The sequence below is a fragment of the Lepisosteus oculatus genome, chromosome 6 (assembly GCF_040954835.1).
Source record: "Lepisosteus oculatus isolate fLepOcu1 chromosome 6, fLepOcu1.hap2, whole genome shotgun sequence".
In the NCBI taxonomy this organism is placed as follows: domain Eukaryota; kingdom Metazoa; phylum Chordata; class Actinopteri; order Semionotiformes; family Lepisosteidae; genus Lepisosteus; species Lepisosteus oculatus.
The window spans coordinates 13,521,082-13,543,300 of NC_090701.1; the positions used below are offsets into that span (position 1 = coordinate 13,521,082).

General features: G+C 38.1%; 2 protein-coding genes and 1 long non-coding RNA gene across 5 annotated transcripts in view; 2 read left to right on the plus strand and 1 right to left on the minus strand.

Moving 5' to 3' along the window:
* Positions 1-3,095, minus strand: part of larp4b (La ribonucleoprotein 4B) — an 85,353-nt gene extending 82,258 nt beyond the window's left edge. Inside the window, exons 1-2 of one of the 3 annotated variants that reach the window (XM_015354806.2) lie at positions 3,019-3,095; positions 2,322-2,418 (exon numbers count right to left, since the gene is read on the minus strand). The gene's annotated coding sequence lies outside the window, so the exon portion shown is untranslated. Of the gene's footprint in view, positions 1-1,958; positions 2,208-2,321; positions 2,990-3,018 lie in introns of those variants that run through there. The other 2 variants (XM_015354807.2, XM_069191004.1) reach the window with 2 other exon arrangements.
* Positions 3,017-5,525, plus strand: LOC107078301 (uncharacterized). Its single transcript, XR_011189860.1, has 2 exons — positions 3,017-3,437; positions 4,493-5,525. It is a non-coding gene; the product is annotated as an uncharacterized lncRNA (long non-coding RNA).
* Positions 5,526-10,984: 5,459 nt separating this feature from the next.
* Positions 10,985-21,909, plus strand: gtpbp4 (GTP binding protein 4). Its single transcript, XM_006634429.3, has 17 exons — positions 10,985-11,094; positions 11,622-11,792; positions 12,054-12,157; positions 12,738-12,874; positions 13,440-13,540; positions 14,119-14,211; positions 15,171-15,362; positions 15,457-15,522; positions 16,541-16,630; positions 16,754-16,864; positions 17,058-17,135; positions 18,073-18,124; positions 19,611-19,711; positions 19,842-20,039; positions 20,236-20,301; positions 20,625-20,768; positions 21,273-21,909. Exons 1-17 carry the CDS (start codon positions 11,047-11,049, stop codon positions 21,423-21,425), a joined length of 1,905 nt encoding a protein of 634 aa, XP_006634492.1. The 5' UTR covers positions 10,985-11,046; the 3' UTR covers positions 21,426-21,909.
* Positions 21,910-22,219: the final 310 nt, after the last annotated feature.

Consider the following 22,219-nt stretch of genomic DNA (forward strand, 5'->3'; position numbering starts at 1 on the left):
TTATGTAATTTTCTTTTCAGATGGCTAATGCATTAGCATTTATTAAATTGTAAGAAAGCACTTAGCTGTTCTCAATTCGGTTTTGTTTTGAGAACTTTGTGCATTTCAAGATCATTCTATATTATTTTCATTAAGCAACAATTCACACTAAAGTTTCTTAAAGTATTAACAAATAATATTGCCGCTTTTGATGGTTTTAATTTTTAAATGCCATGTTGATAAAAGGCGAGTACAGTTAAGTTGTGCAAATCTTCCATATTAACTTTCATGGTAGGTAGAAAAATGAAGTTTGTTTCTTGAGACAACTAGATCTTAAAATGACATTCCAAAAAATGATCACAATAATTAGTTTGTAACAAAATCAATAATGTAACAGACATTTCATAAGTACAGATGAAAAGATAAATCAGTCTTTTACGATGGCCTAACAAGCAAATGACAAATGATTTCTGTAATTTCAAGTTACTATGAAATTTTGAAAACATCTTCAGAAAACAATTTTCAAAAGATGTGTCTGAATTTAATTCAAAAAAGGAATTCTGAAATAGTTTTATTTCAATATCTTTTATAAAAATATGTATAAATATTACTGAAGGTTTGATCACCTGCATTAAAAGATGTAAAACGGGTTTGGAACAAAATAGCCTAGACCTGAGCCTATCCCTACTCCAAAAATACAGGCCAAACTTGGTGTAGCAAAATGGAACAACTGTCTTAGAATTTAAGATATCACATATTGTTTCCTAAATGTGAATAAAGCCCACCAGTAGATCAATACACTGGAGTTGCTCAAAGGTAAATTCACAAACTTCCTTGCTACATTGCATTTAACAGGCAGCCAGAGACGCAGTGCGGGCCTGTTAGTAGCTGACACAGCTTTGTCTATTGCTGACACACTAGGCCAGAAACCACACAAAGTGAGAATTTAACCACTGGAGCATGAAACAGGCTTCCTATTGTCATAGGCTGTGCCCAACACAAACAAATGTCACCTGCGTCTCCACTCAATTTCAGAGCCAACGCTTGGAGTTGCGAGCAGTAAAGTGATTTCCCACCCACCTACACGACTTCTGAATTGTCGGTATGAACAAGGCTCGACAACTCGCACCACAAACAAACCAACGCATGGCCCTTTGGAGTTTGGCTTGAGCTCACCACGTTAGGTTGGACCATGAAATACCGGGGCCATATAACAAAACAAGGGGCGAAGAGAACAACAAAATGCTCAGGTTCATCTGTAAACAAGATGACGGCAGAGTCTCGCAGTTGCACTTTTCGGGTTTCGGTTGACGAGCCACAATTTATGTTGTGACATTTGTCGCCGAAATCAAAATTATGAACTAGTCCCTTTCAAAGCAACAGTTAAGTGTACTTTAAACGGCTGACAATTGGTCTCCGTCAACACGTACACGCAGCTAACTAGCTAAACCCACAGCCAACAGGTACTATGACACCGAAGTTGCTGCCGCCAGGATTGTAGTTGGCAAAGTCAAGTTATTTTTCAAATTATAACCTGAGCATGCCAGGTGAGTAATTAAAGAGCGTAACGTTTTGCGCTGGAGGGGTTAACGAACTTGTCAGACATCTGTCACTGCACTCTTAAGGAAAAATAACCCCCATTCAAAAGCAAAAAAAAAATAGTAACCGCACATGAATAGCACACCAGCTCCGCATCTACCGAATGCACAGGAAAAGAAATAACACAATATTCAGCTCATACACATGCATGCATATTAACGTTAACACCATCCATGTACTCGGTTCATGTACGAAAAGCGCAACTGCAAAATCTCTCACTTCACGATACCGAGCGCTAATGCACAGAAACACTGAACTGCAGGAGCATCCTGTGAAAGATGGCGACCTCCGTGATATTATCATCCCATTTGCAGTCCAAGACTGTACCATACCATCCCATAACCAGGCCCCGCTTCGTGAAGATACACAGAAAATGAGACCTTTCTGCCTGTCGTTGTTACTGCATTTCCCCAGTTGTGAAGCGCATCCAGGACGGCCTTTCTTCCTACCCTTCTCCGCTAAAAAGGCGAGGAAAATCCCGAAAGAGAGGGCGATCTGACGGGCTGTATTTTCCACAATCCTTTAAACACCTTTTCGCTGCCACACCGATCCTCCCAAGCTAATTTACAGGCCACTCTTTTCCCGATGGCGGCGTAACGGATCTTGAACCGCACGCCAGGCGGGCGCAGCTAAATTGAAAGTTACGAGAGAGAGAGAGAAGAAGAAGAAGAAAAAAAAACATACCAGAAAAGAAAATGCAGCTGTACGATCTTTTCCCGGACGAGGAAGAGGCGCTTACTCACCTGTCGACTCTCACTGGCACAGCGCCGCTTCGAGTGTGGGCCGCCTCGCTTCACGCTGTTTTCACTTGGTGTAGCCAAATCCAAACGATTTTTTTTTCTAATGAAAAACAAAATTACGGCGAAGAAGGAAGGAAGGGGGGGTGTGTGTGTGCTGGCGATGGTGGTGGTGGTGGTGGGGGGGGGTGTTAGGGGAGTGATCAAGGTTCTGTTTATTTTCAAAATAGATCCGGGATTTCAAAATGCCGGTCTTGCACAAAAAAAAGGGGGGCAAATAAACACCAATTTGGAAGTTTTAACTTATTTTTTCTCCTCCTTTTTTTACGCGCAGGGTCGATTTCACGAGACAGAACCCAAACAAAACTAAAAAACAAAAAGGGGGGGGGAGGCAACCAGCTCGTCGCTGCAGCTCCCCGCTGGCCGGCGGGCTGTTGTGGCTGAAAGGCGGAGACGCGCGACGCTTCGGCTCTTCCCGGTCGGGCTGCAGTTCGGCACCAGCGGAGCGACGAGCTCAGCCTTCTCCTCTCCCACTCGGGGCGCAGCGACCACCGCACAGCCACGGCTCCAGGAACTCCCGCCTCCCTGCCCCGCAGCCTGCCAGCGCGGTTGGCTGATGCTGACCGCCCCCCGAGCGCCACTCGTGATCAGGGGGCCGGCGTGGGGATTGGCTGCGCGCTTCGGGTGGATTCGGCGTACTCACGGTGACGGAGCGCTTGATCCGCCTCCCTCCGTTCTCTCATCTACAGTGAAAACTTTATTAAAGATGCTGCGCTTCTTTCAAAGCCCACCACGCTGTGATGTTTATGTTTGATTTCCTAACCGCCTGCCGGCCATAAAACTACATATTACTGTTGCTGTTTTTATTTTAAATACAGCAGCCCTAGCTCCTCGGGCGAGAACCTGCTCTTGCGGTCTTTCCCTGGGTTTAACCAGGGGTCACTGTAGTTGAGGGGATGTTAAAAATAAATTGGGGATCCCTGTAAAGTTTTTTTTTTTAAAAAAACGGGATGCTTCAGCCAGAGAAGATTAAAAATCCCCTAAATACTGCATTGATGCAGTTCGATGCAGCTGTTAAGAGTTTTGAAAAACAACAGCCTAGTTTTGAAAAATATAACCAAGGTAACGAAAACAAATATTAATTCGTTTTGTCTAATAATTCTTTATAGTTACCTAAAACTGATATTAGTGTACATTTATTTTAAAAATGTTTTTTTTAATTGTTATTATATGGTTAAAATACCGCATTATAATCTGGAGTTTGGGTTGTGATTAAAATTTCAAAACAAGATGCCCCTTCAACAATGGTATGTACTGTACATGGATTGATCGTAAATTACTTTAATAAACTTATATTAAAGTTATATTAAACATATTAAATTCCAGTAAAATTGTATTTATTCTAAAAGACATTTCACAACTGTTAACATACATTTGGAGACAGACAATGTGTAATTCAAATTGATATAAAGCATTGATGTGGTCCCTAATGTCAAAATAATGCTTGCAATTCACAATCCTTTTCTATGCTTTAAGCTTAAAGCATTCTCAAATGTTCAGTAGTTCAAACTCCTCAGTCATATCTGATTAAAACTACCTTTTCATGGCTGGAAAAAAAATCAGTGTAAATCATGCTCATAACCTAGTATTTAACTTAAACCAAACCTAAATGTTAACACATTTTTCATTTGCGATCTACAGCACATTAGAGACCATTTCTAAACAACTTCTCCATTTCTAAACAATATCTCCATATAGGGAGTGTCAAAAGTGCATTTTTAAACTTAAAAACTGACTGCATTCTCTAAATTTAATTCGGTAGTCGGAGGACATACTTGAAAATTTAATAGAAGTGAATCGTGATTGATTAACCACATGGGTATTGGGAACATCCTTCTAGTGAATTAGATCATCCTTCCTAGTGAATTAGATATTTACTAATTTATTAGAATACATTGCTAAACTATATTTGACAGTGATATATGTTTAAGTTTACAGTACTGCTTAACTGAAGCACATAATAATTAAGATTTGTTGTAAATTAAGTAATTAATTAAAATTTGTGTGTTACAGAAATAAGATCACCTGCATTATTCATATAATTCTGTATAATTAAACATCTGCTTACATTTATAATAAGTATGGAAAGAAAATTAATTAAATGTGTTTTATTAAAGGAAAAGTAAACCCCAAGCTCCAGGATATGTGCATTGCTGGGATGACATCATGCTTAGAGTGGCTGAGCATGGAGGCTGCAAATTGCCAACACCACAGAAGTGACATGACCCCAGAATATATTGTTCAGATTAGGACATACATTACTTATTTCAGAAGATCAAAGAAAAGCATTTTTATGTCTTCAACATGGTTTTTGGTGACAATGTTTGTTAAATGTTCTTTTGCTGCAGTTCCTGTATAGATAATAATAGTTTCTGTCACTTTTATTAGCATTTAAAATGAAACACCAGACTGTTCCTGGGTGCAAGGAACTGTACCTTGTAGTGGTATTCATCTGATATGCTATGGCGCAATGAGTATTAGCATTGTATCACCTTCCAAACAGCGATGGAGTTGGAGAGGGCCACTGCTTAAGTGTATTAAACGTTGGTGAATGAAAAGCTGCTTTTGTTGAGATTAGTTGCACCACTAATGTTTGGTAAGCGACTGTACTGTAGCTCCTGTTTCTTTCTGTGCTGTTAGTGATGTCAGGAAAAAGATCTTGAAATCTTGAAGTCGCAACCTTATGCAAACATAAACAGATGTAAGCACTTTGTATATCTGCTGAGCATATTACCTCATAAAACTGTCTTGTGTATGTATTATTACTGACAAGAGTACTTTTCTTCTGTTTGTGGCCTTTAGCACAGTCTAAACACAGTATGTTAAACTAATGACACAGAATAGATAAATATTGGTACAACCTGGGAGTGTTATAATTACAACAATGATGTTATTGAATCAAATAATAAGAGTTGAATAACAATACTGACGCAAATTTGATATAACAGCAAATGATAAGGAATTCGCCCCCTAATCTCTGGGATTAATAATCTCACCCCTTAAAGACATGGATTACTAATGTGTTCTTTTCCACCAGCACATCTCGATAACACAATAATGACCAGTAGTATATTTGGACAGAAATTGTTGGACATTCCTTACTTAGCAATGAAAAAGAAAATAAACAGTGAATAAACTGCTTACTTTGTACATTTTTTGTTTTCTTGTGTGTCTGTGTCATACACTTTACTGATCATATCAAAATAATACAGGAACAAATAATAGGTTTATTCCATGCTGAAAAGAGAGGAAAGAAAACACAACATTTCGGCTGTGGAGCCTTCTTCAGGTGTGAAGACGCTTTCAATAAATCTATTACTTGTTCCTTTGCAGCCTACGCATGCTAACACAGCTACCCACCTGAACTATATCAAAATAATAGTTATAAGGTCATTTTAATTTTTCTTACAGCCTGTAAATGAATGTGAATTCATTACAATTTATTACTGAGTTGATTCTAATCCACAGACAACAAAAATCTCAAAATCATGTCTAGAGACCTCAAACATTCCAGATATGTTTGGCAGATATATTATTATTTATTTTTTAAAAATAGATGCACAGAAAATTACATTCAATGTGTATTGATACATTCTGCCCAGACTTGATTTCACAGTGATTTTCTATCCACATCTCCATTCACTTTACAGATAATTCCCATAGTTTACTACACGTTCTGTAGTGTAGTGTGTTGTAGAAAACTTTAACAATTAAAGATTAGCTCTTTGTTTTATTATTTCTTACTGATGAGAAACAAAATTGTATTATTCATGTTCTTATTTTGATTGAAAAAATGATTAAGATTACATAGGACTTCAGACTTAAATAATTTATTGTTAATACAATTTTAAAAGTAATAAAGATCAATTTAGTGACTCAATTTCTAAAGAAATGCATGTAGTCCAACAATTTTTAAATAATTTTGCTTGCCACAGGCCTCCTACTACACATCAGCAAAAAGCTGTCATTTAGCATCCGGGTTTAGGAATTGTAATTGACACATTTGTTGCTCTGATTTATTTCCAGTCACTGTCTGTCTGCATGTGTTTCTCCCAGAAAGGACGTTGTCTCAAGGTTTTGATGGATGTGTGGTTAAAAAAGTAATTTAGCTGAAGGACAACCTGGGTCTGGGTGTGTTCTTATTTGCAGCTGAGATGAAGATGGTCATTTATATGCAGCCTAGTGAGTATTTTCTGCTTCTCATTTCACCTTTTAATTTTGGTCTCCTTAGAGACCAAAATGAGAGATGAGATCAAATAGACTCAAAAACTCCTTCCTGGTAGCAACCTTTCTCCTGAGATTGCAAACCTGAAACAAGTTACCTCTGAAACATGTGGTCTTGCATACTTTGTCTTTTTCTTGTGCCATGTTGATAAGTCCTTATGACACATACGGTAGGCACAGACTCCAAGCTGTAAGCTGTTGAGACTGTTAAGGTTATATTCTCCCTCCGTTTCGTGGGTAAATGTAATTGATTATAGTGTAACCTTCTCATATTTCTGGCCTTTCCTGTCTGCAATCATGACGTTCTAAATTAAAAAATGAGCACAGCATGCATAATTTATACTAAGCACAGAACCCTGCCATATTATTCTTCAATTATTGTCCACATGACTTCCTTGCCAGAGGTTTAAGTACTGTCTACATCAGGTCTAACCTAATGCACAAACCTGAGCTCATGAGCTACCTTAGTGTCCATTTCCAGTCTGTCTGATGTTGTGTAGCAGAGTCTGTGTTTGAACATCACTACATAAAGACCTTGTGGTACATTATTTTAGTCAAATACTGGACTGGAAGGGATTGAGGTCCCATTAGATTGGCAGCTAGATAATGTGCCAAGATTCTCAGTTGTCAGTGGGAGGTGTTTATCATCCCTAACTATCTGGTGTGTGTACATGTGGGGGAGGAACTAGTCTGAATATTGTTACCGTAGTGAGTAATATTTCTGTTGGTGCTGGAATTATATTTTGGTAAAAACTAGACTGAACAGTTTAGGTTCCATGTGAGCAGGATTGGATTCAATTGTTTTAGCGGGTTTGTTTTTAGAGGTTCTGTCCTGTGTGAAACGCTGGCTGTCTGTGTGAAACAAAAGAGTGTGGCGCCCTAATTAGACCAGTTCTGTGAGCACTTGGCCACAGTGCGTGTGTTCCAGGGCTGTGACTGAAGAGTGAGAGAGAGAGTCTCCTTCAGCTCACGGGCTTCAGAATTTCCCGGGGTGTTTTAGGTTTGGGGAGAAATCCAGACTTCTGCTTCAGGCTACTCTGAAGCAAAATCTTGGCAACACATTTTGCTGCACGTGAAAGTATAAAATCCACTTACATGTACAGTGAGTCAAAACAAGGCTGCAATAGGTTAAATGGGTTTTGCTTCCCATGTAGGCATTTAGGATGGTAAACACTGAAAAGCTAGATCATCTGATCAGTTTTGAGTCAGGCCACTGAAGATGGGGGAGGGAGATACCAAGGCAATAATTTTGCACTGTTTTTTAGATGAGGTTGTAGAGCAAATGTCAGTCAGACAGCCTGTCTCTGTTCCCTCCTACAGATGTATTAATGTGAAGCCTGGATTTTCAGACAGTGGTCTGTCTGAACCTAGGGTGTGTCTTCTGACGCACTTACTCTCAACCCTGAGATAGTGGTGTGTATTTTTGTTTTGAAAACAACATCAACAACCACAACAACAACAATAATAATAATAATAATAATAATAATAATAATAATAATAATAATAATAATAATAATATATGTGGCCTCATAATTTTAAAATACTTTAAGAGAAGTCAAATTGATAAGGACTTTCATAAACTGAAAGGGATTGATGCCTAAACTGAACACTAAGACACTCTTAATTATAGTTCAATGCAGTATAATGGATTGAAGATTTAATGTGTGAAGGAAGCAGAGGTTTGTTGAATTAATAAATGATGTACATACATTTTTTAAAAGAGAACTTTTTTTAATCAATTCTTCTGTGCTCAAACACAATTTTAGGGATGAAAGTAAAATGTCAGCAAAAAGTGGGAGTATAAATCCAAATCTAGATCTTTAAGAAATGCTTGCACCTTTGGCAGCAGTTAGAGATGTAAGTCTTTTTGAATAGGCCTGTGCCAATTTTGCATACTGGGAACTGAACTTAAAGGAATGTTCCACACTGACAAGCTAAAATAAATGAACCTTTTTACACTTAAAAGAGGATGGAGAGCTGACTCAACATTCAAATACTGTGTGGGTATTCCAATGTGTGTTAAAATTTTGTAATTGTCAGAATTTCTCTGATTGTATTGTAAAATACTCACTTTTGCAGGACCATCTGCACCAGACCCTGGACTGGTACATACAGCCAAATTCCCACATATGTATGCGACAGATGTTGTTTATGATTTATTCATTTTATTACATGTGTACTATCTTTATGTCAAGGATGCTCATTTTTAATGTGGCAGGGTTCTTTTCTTTGCAATAAACGCAGCACGGCGGATTTGTTTCATAAATTGTTTTCCCTTTAATATTATGTATTTCTACAGAAATTGTAACACACACGCAGTTGTTTGCTCAACCTTTAAATGGGCAAGTCAGATCTTCACACTTTGTGGAATGTAAGGGCATGACCGTTCAACAGTAATCTTAACTCAGTGACTGATGAAGTCGGTCCCTTCCTATGTGTAAAGCGGTATGGAATCTTCCATAAAAGCTCAATGTAAATGCAAGTACAAAATTATTTACTAATCTTTTCAGGGTAGTCCTGGCCTGGGCTGAAGTTTAGGGATTTCACCTGCAAAGCCGCAAAGTCACTGTCGAACCCCTGGAGGCCAAAGATGACCTGGTGGCAGCTGGCTTTATTTGGCCACCTTTACTGACTGATCTTCAGACAAAGTGAAAATGTCTGGTCAGTTTTACCCTTAATATTCTGTTCTGCACCTGAGTCACAGCTGTAGTTCATCCAGCTCACGGAGATGACACTCAGAACAGGACGGAGAGAAAGATGGATTGTGAGAGACCCAAGCACATCTACAGCAGCAGAAAGCACTGAACAAATTGTTTTAGTTAGCACACACTGCCCCACCCCCATGACCTAGATTGGACAGCTCTGTGGTAGGCTGTTCAGTGAGTGCTGAGATTCTGTCCAAAACAATCCAGTGTTTCTGACAAACAGGGTCATGGAGTGACCCACAACGCCTCACAACATCACACTTCCACTGGATATGCTTAAACTGGCCCAAACTGGCCAACCGTTCTATTCTACATCAGTTGCCAAGTCATCAAATCAGAGTCTCATATACTTTACAGGCATGGTAAAGTCTGGGAACTTAACCAAGAACCAGGCATAACAGTATTGTAACGCATACAGCCTCCATTGACTGTGAGAGCTGGCTTACCATTGCAGTGACGTCACTGCCCTTCCCTGTGAATAGCAGGGACCACAGCCGCCGGGCTGATGGGAGATTTCCCTTTGGCTCAAGAGGCTGGGTCCCCATTGAGTGATGCCGGAGGCCTGGGTTTGAGTCCCTGACGGTTGGGGGCCGACCTGATGCGGCAGCGGCGAGGGTGTCCATGTGAACCCCTGAGCGTTACAGTATGTTAGGTTGAAGGTCATTTGTGTCAACGCTAGGTGAGTCAATCTGGCATTCTTCAATGTCCAACGTTCTCATTTGCCAGTCCCTGTCTGCTCAATTCCACTTTTGCCCTGCACAATCTGGTCTGCTGCTCTCCCTTAATTAAGTGAAGTAATTTCTCACTTCCCTTCCAGAACTGCCATGCAGTGGGGCTGCTGGCATGTTGAAGTTTGCCATGGGAACATTATGTCTCCCTTGCTCTTGAATCCTGGAGCTTCCTGTTGTCTAAACTCTCCCAAATAAAATTGGTCTTGTTACCCTCCATGATCTCTTACTGTGTGGGCCGTGATTCTATTTTATACCCTCTCCCTAGACCTTTAACAAGATTCTCAGGCATCATTGTCAGCAAGTCTGCATTGCATCCTTTCCTGGTTAGTACATCTACATGTCCAGTCAAAATAAATAGTATGTACCTCAGACAATACTGAAACATAGCTAATAGAGAAAAAAATAGCCTTATTGATTTTCAAAAATGAAATTGATCTTTAAGAACAGAATTTAACACTGCAAAAGAAAGTTCTCCAGAAATGTGTGAAATCATCTCTCACTGACACATTTGCTATGTAAACGTTTAGAAAACCTGAAAAGCTAAATTCAAATGCTGAAATGCTGTTGTCTCTTTTAACGTCATCAGTTTAATTGTGGCTGTTTATAAAAATATCTGTAAAACAATCCCTTCACCAACGAGACACATCCCTTTGAAAGAATAATTTTATTTTTTGAACAGTCTGTCAGGATGCCTTGCAGTCAAAGATGTCAAGATGGACCGTCACATAGACAGTATTCAGCCTTACTTTTGATATTTTCATGAGCATACTCTGAAGATTAAAAAAATACCTTAAGAAAAAGATATTTTATTTTGTTGATAAAACCCACAGACTGCTAATGCTGCAAATATAAATCTCGACTAGAGATGGCAGTGTGGAGAAACAGTTGCCTGCATTTTCGTTGAAGGACACCCTCTTGCTCAGGCAGAGTTGTTGACATCACTGGGCGAGTCTTCCGGGTAGCCTCACGCGGCATCCTCTGGAGGAGAAGTGTGCTTCGCGGTGTGGAAAGATGGCTCTCTACAACTTTAAGAAGATTATGGTGGTTCCCACCGCAAAGGTAGTTAACGGACCTGTTTCATACAGCATCATTCTGATTTGGATAAGTCTAGCGGTAGTGCTGTAGGTTAGCAGGCGGTCTGAAAAAGAGAAATCAATCTGTTTAACACGATCGGGCTCAGTGGTCTCAGCCTGTGAGCAAGGACACGTGTCTCCTGAAAGTATTTAAACAGCGCAAGATGAGGAGCCGATATCGATACCGAATTAATCGATACCGAATAACTGCTTCAGAATGTTATGTTTAACCACCTTTCTTGGTTTGACAAGTTATTTTTATGTACATGGCGATGATAAAGTTATTGTTGAGATTGACAAGCGTAAATGTGGGGTTCGCGGACGAGTATCGCCTTGTGAACATTTTGATTTTACGATTAAATGCTTATTCTTGTGTGTTTTTTTTGTTGCACGGTGTCTAATGTATGGGTGATATTTGCCTTGTACTGGACCAATGTCTGACCATTTTTCTCTTTTTTGGGGGGTAAAATCGGAGCAAGCAGAGTAACGCTAATCACTAAATCTTTTCCTTAGGACTTCATAGATATCACATTGTCAAAAACACAAAGGAAGACTCCTACAGTTATCCATAAGCACTATCAGATCCATCGTATTCGTCATTTTTACATGAGAAAAGTGAAATTCACCCAGCAGAACTACCATGACAGACTCTCCCAGATCCTGACTGATTTTCCCAAACTGGATGTAAGTCTTATTTCTATACATTCAATAACTAATGGTGTTAGTTATGTTTTTTTAAGTGCTAAACATGTCTAACATGAATGTACGACTTATTTTGTTTTCACTTGATTTAAAGTTTTAAACTGCTTTTTGCCTTAAATTGAAGGATTACATAAGGAGAAATTTAAGTACGTTTATGCATATAATCTAACATAATGATATAACACATTATCTTGACTGCAATTGCATTGAAATGCTTTTAACTGTTGTCTTTCTTGGCTTTAGGATATCCATCCTTTTTATGCCGACTTGATGAATGTTTTGTACGACAAAGATCATTACAAGCTGGCTTTGGGACAGATTAACATAGCTAAGAATCTCATTGACAAGTAAGAAACCATGTACTTTGATTAGGAATCTTCTTAAGGCTGTTGATAGTACTTTTTGTGGCAGTGGGATATTTAGTTCAGATCTTGGGTCCTCTGTATGATTCCACTTTCTGTGGAAAAACATAAAATATTAATAGATTTAAAATGAAGAAAATCTTATTTTCTATCTTAGTTTCTTCACAATCCTGCAGGTGTGTGTCTAACATGCTAACCTGGATGTTCGTTTTTGTATAATATTAAACAGCATATTTTCCTCTTTGAGAATTACATTCATTCCGAAAAGTTATTATTTTAAGACATAGTGTTGCAGCATGAGTTTATCTTTCTGGCTTTTATTTCTGTCTTGCTTCCAACATCAGTTTCTCTTTTTATTAACATCTGTGCATCAGGACAATAGGTGAATTTTGATATTAAGACTCTAATGTTTGTTTTTTTATGATATGTTGTCTTCCTTATTTGGGGACCTTTATTCAGCATACATTTTTATACATTAAAAGATAAACTGATATTTAGAAATGTATAAAAACTCACATATATGTATCGAGAAAACAATTATATCAGTTTCTGTTGTTTGTCTTAGTGTTGCCAAAGACTATGTCCGTCTTATGAAGTATGGGGATTCTCTTTATCGCTGCAAGCAGCTTAAACGGGCTGCTCTTGGACGAATGTGTACTATCTTGAAGCGACAGAAACAAAGCTTGGAATACTTGGAGCAAGGTAAAGCTTTTCAGATTATCCATCAAATTATCCAGCACAGTTAGAATTGAGTGACAGAGTCATTATGTGCCAGTTTTGATTCCACTTGCCCAAAGAAATGGCCTGGCCTTTTATTTTTGGTATTTCCACACTTTACTTTCTATGAACCTTTAAAATTATTTCTGCGTTTTCAGTTACAGATCTAATGCTTCTCAGGTACACTGGTTTCGAAGGTTGTGTACAAAGAAATGTATTATCAAAATGCAAAGTTGTGTGCAGCATGATGAGGCATCAGCAGCTGTGACTGTTTATAACAAAATCACCTAATGACAGAAAAGCTCTGTCTAAAATCTACTGGGGAGTATTGTTGGCGCCTTTGTATGAAACATAGTTGTGCTGTCGTGTGCTAAAAGTGAAATATTAATATTGCTAGAAATAATAGAGCATATTGTATTTAACGATTCATTAGTTTTACATCTTCAGGGCTTTTAAATTGGTTCAAGCAATCCTTTTTTCCTGAACACCACAATTAGATTTATAATTATATTGTGCTCATGCGTGTTTCTGAACGTAATTTGTCTTTCAGTGCGTCAGCATCTTTCCCGTTTACCAACCATTGATCCGAACACCAGGACTCTTTTACTCTGTGGATATCCAAATGTTGGGAAGTCGAGCTTCATTAACAAGGTGAATATTGTAGACATTTGCTTCTTTCATTTAGAGACATGAGTGCCACGTCTGCCTTAATTAGTAAATTAATTGAAATGCATGGTCTTGTTCTATTGCTTCAATTCTTAAAGCTTCAGACATCTATTTTCTTTTAATATTTTAAGAGTTTTTAGTATACAATGTGCTGCACATCTTTGAACCATTATATTTCACTATATTACTAACATCACAGAATTCTCAAAACACAGTTTTCCAAGTGTGATTGAGAACTGTGTCATAGTAGCTTGTGTGGAACATTCACTTCACTTCAGTTACATCAGAGACCCTACATCTCTGTATATTCTGAAATCCCAGCTAAACACTTAGTAAAATGTTTGGTAAATGTCTTAAGTAGAGTTTGTCTACAGACATGTAACTCAATATATTTTGCCTGCGTGCCATAAGTATTAAAAAGTAAAAAAAAATGTCAGCCAAACATTTAGCTAGTAAAATATTAAGAGCAATTAATTTCATTGGGTGGGAGATGCAACTGTTGGTCTTATTGTACATGTATGGTGTTTGTTGATGGCTTAAGATACCTGTTTAATGTTTTACAGGTCACCAGAGCAGATGTTGAAGTGCAACCATATGCATTTACCACAAAGTCTCTGTTTGTTGGTCACATGGATTACAAGTACTTGCGCTGGCAGGTAAGGGTGCTTCTGAGATCTCTGATAAAAACTTGTTTATGGGGGATGGTAAGTTTGGAGTTTCGTTACACACAGGTACAGAGCAAGTTAAAAACCCTGTTGAAAAGTTTGAAGAGCTTAAGTTAGAAGTACCACATGCCAGTTGTGAAACTTGTGGCTCATTGCTTTCCTTAAATCTTAGGCAATTCATATCCTGGATCTTCTGAACTGTTTCTCACCCTGTGCCCCAACATTTCACATGATGTTGTATTGAGCTTTCCCAGATTCTTTTGTAGTAGGGAAGTGAATAAACTCTGTTCTTTTTTATATAAATATATATATATATGTTAGTGTGAACACTAAAATGTGCACTCCAAAATACTTTAATGATTTAGGATTACTTAAAGCATAATTTATCAGTGTTAGCCTTATGTGTAAGTTTGTGGGCATCAGTTTTCATGCATGTGGCCGGAGAGGTTTGTATCGACACCTTTGTCGTCAAGAATTGTCAGGTGCGTTACCCATGTGTTGAGGCTGTTAATTTTATAACGTTATACATACCTTTCGCACAGAATTACTCATACTGGTAATTTCTTACTAGAAATACTTTAACCAAAGTGTTTTTAAGTATCAAGATTGCTTTTTAACAAAGATAAATTGCCAATTTCCCTTAATTGTATGGGGAAAAAAGCTTTCCACAGCAGGTAGCTCTAAACATCTTCATCAGATCATGTAGAACAGCTGCTTAGTGAAAATATTCTTCATCTTTCTTTACTAATTTCCCCTTCTTGTAACAATTGGAAAAGACAGATTTTCAGAGAACTGTACATGATGGAAGTATCAATGGGTAGACACCCTGAAACTCGATTGGGGGGGGGTGTCATGTGATGGTATGTGGTAAATCACCACGGCTTCTGCTGGTTTGAGCGAGCCTTTTGATGGCTTCAGAAGATGTGACTTGTCCTGGTGTCGTCTTGTAGGTGGTTGATACTCCAGGAATCCTGGACCACCCCCTGGAAGAGAGGAACACCATCGAGATGCAGGCCATCACAGCCCTGGCTCACCTGCGAGCCGCAGTCCTGTACGTGATGGACATCTCCGAACAGTGTGGACACACGCTGGAGCAGCAGCTGGAGCTTTTCAGGAACATTAGGCCTCTTTTTGCAAACAAGGTCGGCAACGAAGTGGGGTTTCCACCGAGAGAGTGATTTTTTAAAAGGGACTGATGTTGTAAATTGTTTCGTTTTTTTCCCCCCCGATTTCTAGCCTTTGATCATTGTGGCCAACAAGTGTGATGTGAAGAGGATCGGTGAACTCTCCGAGGAAAACCAGGTGTGTTTTCCGAACTCGCTTTGAAGCGTTGACATTGACGAGGGAGTTTTTTTGGGGGGTTTCATCCAGGTACTCCTGTTTCCTCCTACAGTCCAAAATCATACTGGTAGGTTGATTGACTTCTGGGAAAATTGACCTTGGCGTGAGTGCGCCCGTCTGTGTCTGAATGTGGCTTGTGATGGACTGGTGTTCTGTCCAGGGTGTATCCTGCCTTGCACCCGTTGCTTGCTGGATAAAATGGTTAGAAGATGGATGGATGTCAAGTCTGACTTGTACATAGGGCTAGGCGATATGGCCAAAAACATTATCACGATTATCACAATTTTCATATCAGTCGATATCGATAATTATCACGATAAATGTAAAATCATTATTAGGCAGATTTTTTTCTCCTGAGTAAAACTTAATTGGTAAATTAAACAACTCTTTATTTTAAGAACAAAACAAACACTTGCCAAACAGCAGAAACATTAAATAATCTGAGGTAGAGAGTATTCAAGTCTTTTTTTATGTCAAAATATGCATGAGTAAAATTTACAAAATAAATATCTTAATAGAAAAATAAATACTGCAGTGTGATAAAACACACATAGAAGATGGCTCAGACAGACTGCAAAGTTTAAAGTGCTCTGTTTTATGTCTGATCGTAAAAAGCCAAAATATCTCCAAATTACCTATTATATCTCCATTTGCTTCAGCATCGCTCATTTCTCCACTTACTTTTGCTTTGGATAACATGGTTTTTCAGGTGAATTAGTCCTTAGGAAATTCTCTAATTTGGTAACATAGTCCACTTACTTGATAGCTCAAAATTTGATGTCGCAGAACTGTTTTAGTTTTAAATGATTTTAGATGAGCTCTTTGTGAATTGTTTAAAAATTATGAAAATTATAAAAATGAAAGAGAATTAAATTATATAGTAATTCTACAGAGCAAAATTGAAAATATATATTTGAAACCTTTAGATCTTAGGTTTTAGTTAGGATATTTCTTATGAATGGATTTTGTATCCTTACAGAAAATCTTTGCTGACATTATGGCAGAGGATATCGCTGTCATTGAAACCAGCACCTTAACAGAAGAAGGGGTTATTAAAGTAAAAACAGAGGTAAGACTTAATACTTCTTTTGTGCTCCATGGTCAGGATGTGAACATTTACAGTTCAAATAAACCATCTGTTAGAGGGCAGAAGATTCATTTTTTTATTGTTCTGTTGTATTGTCCATTTCAGGCATGTGATAAATTGCTTGCCCATCGTGTTGATGCAAAGATGAAGGGAAAGAAAGTACATGATGTGCTGAACAGACTGCATTTAGCTGTGCCTGCTAAACGAGACGAAAAGGTACGATATAAGGATGAACTGCTCAGTTTCTCATTTTAATTGTAGAATTGGTCAAGTTGAAAAATTCGACATGTTTGCAGTAGCACTGAGAATAGTGCTGTTTCACAGATTTCAATGTTTCTGAAAAAGTAGGCAGTTTCTGAAAAAGTAGTGTCCTGTACTGTCATTTCAGTTTGTACCATTTAAATTACAGGAAAGACCACCTTTCATACCTGAAGGGGCTTTACTTCGCAGGAAAGCAATGGATGTTGATGTACCTAAACGCAAACTGGTAAGTGTCCTTATAATTCAGAATGTATACACTACGCATTGTAGCATGTATTGTACATGGAATGCGCTGTGCAGAATTTCTAAATAAATTAGTTCTTACTGTCCATTACTGATTGAAGCAGAAAAATGCAAATTTGATATATGAGAAGTACATGTGGCCAGGTGACAGTAGAGAGCTCTCCATGCCTTGCTCGAGAGCCTGTTTATTCTGTTACTAGACATTTCAATGGGAAAATCGGAGACGAATTGCTGCTCCGATATTTAGAGAACAAAACAACAATCCCGACGTACAGGATTGCTGTCCATTCCCAGCACATGATCTGTTGCTAGTTGTCACAGGATGTTTTCCCGGGGATCTATTGAGGATAGCCCAGGTGTACTCTGGAATTTATGTCCCGTAATTTGCCAGGCTGTGGCAGAGCTGTATTGCCCTGCATTCTTTATTCTGTGCGTGTTCCGTTTGGCTGCTGGACGTGATGGAGCGAGACATATTTATGTTATTACAATAACTAAGTGTGAAAGTAGCAGGGAAACCAATAAAACAGACACCATTAATTTACTTTGGGCTTTACAAGTATTGAGTTTTTACTTACAAGAATATGAAGAACCAGAGGTATGAATTGAGTACATTAAATTGATGTACATGTTGTGCATGATTTCTTGGGAATCATCTGGGAAAACTGGTGATTCTGATGGGTTAAAATATGCCTATTAGAGGCTTACAGAAGTCGCTTTCCATTGACTTTTGGAATTAGTTTTCTTCAGAGTCGTTATGAGGTGTTATAATATTTCAGTGGGTATTTTAGATTAAATGGAAAAATGAATTGAACGTTTGCTAGCATTCCAAGGAATTCTTAATTCTCCAGAAGGATGTAATGTAAAATGCATGAAGTCCTTCTCTGGGAATATGATGCATAAATTTGGCTTTGTTTTAATAGGAGAGAGATCTCGAGATGGAACTTGGTGATGATTACGTCCTGGACCTGCAGAGTAAGTGTTGCTAAATTGCTTTTAGTTCCTTATATCAAAATATTTTTGCAGCTGTTCATCAAAGTGTAATTGAGAACAAAGCCTTGCAGTGCTCTTTGCATTAGAATTTATGCATGTATTTTTATTTTGAAACCCACCTTATCTTTATGGGTTACAAAACCACGTCAAAGTAATAATCGCATTTGTTTTGTCATATTATGTTTTACATATGCATAATTCAAAATGAGTTTCCAAAGCTGTTATAATAGAGCTCTATCTTTCTTTAAATGTGGAAAGTCAGGGTTACTCTCTCCAGTATGCATAGTCCAGCTGCAGCTCTTATGCTAAATAGTGAAATGTAATGTAGAGAGAATTTAAGTCTGGTTGATTAGATTTTTTTTCAGCTTATCACAATTTTTTCAGCTTGTAAAGTTGTCCTAATTCAATCAGGTGACTGATGAACACATTTTTAAAGAAACATGCTTTACTCTCTATGTAAATGAGAGTGTAAGAACAGCCTGGAGACACTCAGGGTTAGTTTCCCTTTTGTATTCACTGGCATTCTTACCCATTAATTGATTTTAATATTAATAAACCACATTAATTTGATTGTTAAAACCTCAAATGCTTAAAAGCAAGTAGTTGTGTGGGAGTAAAAAGTAGGAGCCCTCAACTCTATGTACAGAGTATGTAGTCCTGTTATCCTGGCCTGGTCAGATGCATTGTCATTGTGGGTCTGCTGTATCACAGTAAGGTACATTAAAATTAAAATATTGTACTTTAAACCATTATATTCTGAGCATGATGAAAATGAGAGGATCTGCACATAGGAAATGTGTTCTGTTCAATGCTGTTAGGTTTTAATGTGCACTGGTCCACTGTGAAATGCCCCTTAAATGTTTTAAATTCCACATATTCCATTTAAGTACTTGCTCCATAAGTGATATTAAGTTTTCAAGATCAAATGGCTAGCCAATGGAAAAACATAAGAAGAGGGGCTGGTAAATGGTGACTTGAACATACTGTAGGATATAAAAGCATACATTGAAAATTTCTATATTTTACTTATTTCCCTTGGATCTTAAAAAATATAAAACATGTCAGAGACCATCAATTATCTCAGCTTCAGAGATAAGACTATTTTAATTAAACAGGAATCTCAGAGTGGAACTATCATGGGATATCTATCTAGCAACTCAGTACATACAGTTGTACAAAAGAAGGATAAGGAACAGGTAGAGGTTTATTCCATGCTGAAAGGAAAAGAAAACGGACAAAACGGTTCATCTGTGGATCCTTCTTCAGGTGTGAGAGAGAGAGGGAAACTGGCAGATTAAGAATGTCAGGCATTACAAGGTGTTCATCTGCAGCTACCTTCTCGAACTTCTAAAAACAATGATATTGCGTACATTTTTACCATGAAAGTGGTTTGGGAAAATTACACAAATTACCGTGGACAGAGCTTTGTGTGTAATATTACTAATGGCTGCTATTGACATATTTTTAGAATACTGGGACCTGATGAATGCAAATGAGAAGAACGATAAGGTCCCAGAAATATGGGAAGGCCACAATATAACAGATTACATTGATCCTGAGATCATGAAGGTGAGTCTAGCTTTGATGGCTTTTAAACTAGAGCTTTTCTTTGGTGCAGTAAGGAAAATGGAGTTTCCCAAGTGCTTGGCTGCCACTTCATTTTGTATCGGCTTTTTCTCTTGCTTTCACCACCATGCAGAACCTGGAGGAGCTGGAAAAGGAAGAGGAACTGAGAGAGAAGGCAGGAGAATACGACTCGGATGAAGAAAGCGAAGATGAGGAGATGCAGGAGATCCGTCAGCTGGCCAAACAAATCAAAGAGAAGAAGAAATTGAAAATCCTGGAGTCGAGAGAGAAGGATGTACATGGGCCACGCATGCCCAGAACCACAAAAATGGTGAAAATAAAGAACCTGCTGTCTTTTCGCTTCCTCTACTGTCTAGGCACCTTGACAGTGCCGATTGTCTGCCACTTCATCAGGTGGCTTCTGCAGTGACTTTCCTTTTACTTAGTTGTATCATTAGACTGGAAGTGATGCCTTGTAGTTTTCAATAATAGTTCCTCAACAATGTGTTTTGTTCTTTTTATGCCAGGTTGAAAGAAAAACCCTTGAAAAGGAGATGGGAAATCTTGGTCTGGACATGACTGATAAAGATAATGTAAGTAACTTTGCACATAGTGTCCTCAGTTGGTCTTTGGCTGTTCCAATGAGATTGAGAAGTAACGTAGTTAGTTGCAGTGGTTCACATTTCTCAACAACAGTCACTTTTGAATTTTTCTGACAAGTGACTTTTTTCATTTTTAAAAAGAATACAAGGGCTCAAAGCCCATCTAAATCTCTCCAACATTGTCCTGCTCATACCTGTATATAACGTACAACGTATGAGTCATGTTATTAATATAATTTTAAGGAAAATTAGTATAAACATTTTTCTGAATCAAAATGGAAAGCTGTGGTAATTTCTTTTCAAACTTCTTCCAGAGTCACTACGCTATCCAGGGCCGAAGATCTAGAAGTGTTGCTAGGAAACGCAAACGGGAGGCATCTGAGGCCCCTGCATCTCGAACCCGTAGTCAGAGTGCCTCTCGTCCTCCAAGGGATGTTTCAGGTGTTCGTGATGCCAAGGTACGTCTTCGATGCCTGTTTTGACACACCAGTTCATAAGGAAAGCTTTAGTTCCTGTCTAAAATTAGTGTGATAAGATGTTAAATTAACTTTGGAAATGTAAAAGCATGTACTACATGAGGAATTAGAAAGGGTTGTGGTTTTCTGTAGATGAATGAACGTGAAAGGAGAATTTTAATTTGTACTGGAAACTTTTCGTTTTATTGGAAGTGCTCAGAATACATAAAAGGCAAGGCACTTTGGGATATGCGGCAATCTTTAATTGAGATTGTGAATAATGTCAGTTATGAAAATGGCAAGTTCTGACATGCTGAATTGGATTTTCATAATAATCATGTTTTTAGTGCAAGGAGTGTGAAATTGGCAGATTAAATTTACATTTTTTTTTTATATTTTAGTCAGTAAAGGCTATTTGAAAGCCCCAGCGAAAAGCAGCTGCCCTCGGTTCTTGAGCCTTGCTTCGTCTGTGTGCTAGTATTGAAAGTAACCGTGTTTTTTTTTCAGATGTTAAAGAAAGCCAAGATGTTAATGAAGAACTCGCAGAAAGAGATGAATCGCATGGGCAAGAAAGGGGAGTCTGATAGACATGTGTTTGACCTCAAACCTAAACACCTTCTGGCAGGCAAGAGAAAATCAGGCACCACTGACCGCAGATAAGGAGGGTCCTCTGCAGCAGAGGTGTCAATTAATCTCTACCATCAGGCTGTTTTTTTGTGAAAAGGCATCACTGAAGTTTTGAATGTTTGGTTGTTTTTTTTTCCTTCAGTAAAATTTAAAGTTAAGACTCTTGTCCTGCATTGAATCTGTTTGTCAGATTGAGAATGATCTACATAATCGTAGGGGGAAATACTTTTAAACAATATACTGTAAAAAAGGATACTCTGTCTGCTGAGCTATGCATGTCGTAGCAAGTTCAACTTCAAAACTTTTTCCAGATCAGCTAATGGAGAAATGAGTCCAAACCACCTAGAAGCAGACAGGAAAGAACCAAATGAAAAGACTGATCTTTCCCCTGTTAGTTGAGTAACATCCAGAGTTGCTTGGGAGTTGACAAATAAATGTGTGCCATTTGTCAATGTATTTCTAATACAGAAGGTGCGTCTTTAGTAAATGTCCCTATATCTTTATCTCTACTATTTCATCTGGTGGTCCTGGTGTCTACTTTAAGCCACTAACTTAAAAAAATGCCCCACATTTGGAAAGCTCTACATTTTTTATAGTATAGACTTCAGGAATTTACCATACACTTATGGTAGCTATAATTTACCATATATTTTAATATTTAGCCACTGTACTCCATTTATACTTGTAAATGGGGGTTATTAATCATCTTATGTTATTAAATTGATAGAATATTAAACTTATTCATGTATGAGGTGAGGCTGAGTTATTACCCACTTTGCAAATAAAATATTTATGGTAAATCAGAGAATTAGTGTTTGTTGTCCTTT

Bases quoted from the DNA above. Each gene is read 5' to 3' on its own strand.
- gtpbp4 (XM_006634429.3), top strand. From the start codon at position 11,047: ATGGCTCTCTACAACTTTAAGAAGATTATGGTGGTTCCCACCGCAAAG. The intron at 16,865-17,057 runs GTACGATATAAG...TTTAAATTACAG, and splicing joins CTGCTAAACGAGACGAAAAG to GAAAGACCACCTTTCATACC. The intron at 18,125-19,610 runs GTAAGTGTTGCT...ACATATTTTTAG, and splicing joins TTACGTCCTGGACCTGCAGA to AATACTGGGACCTGATGAAT.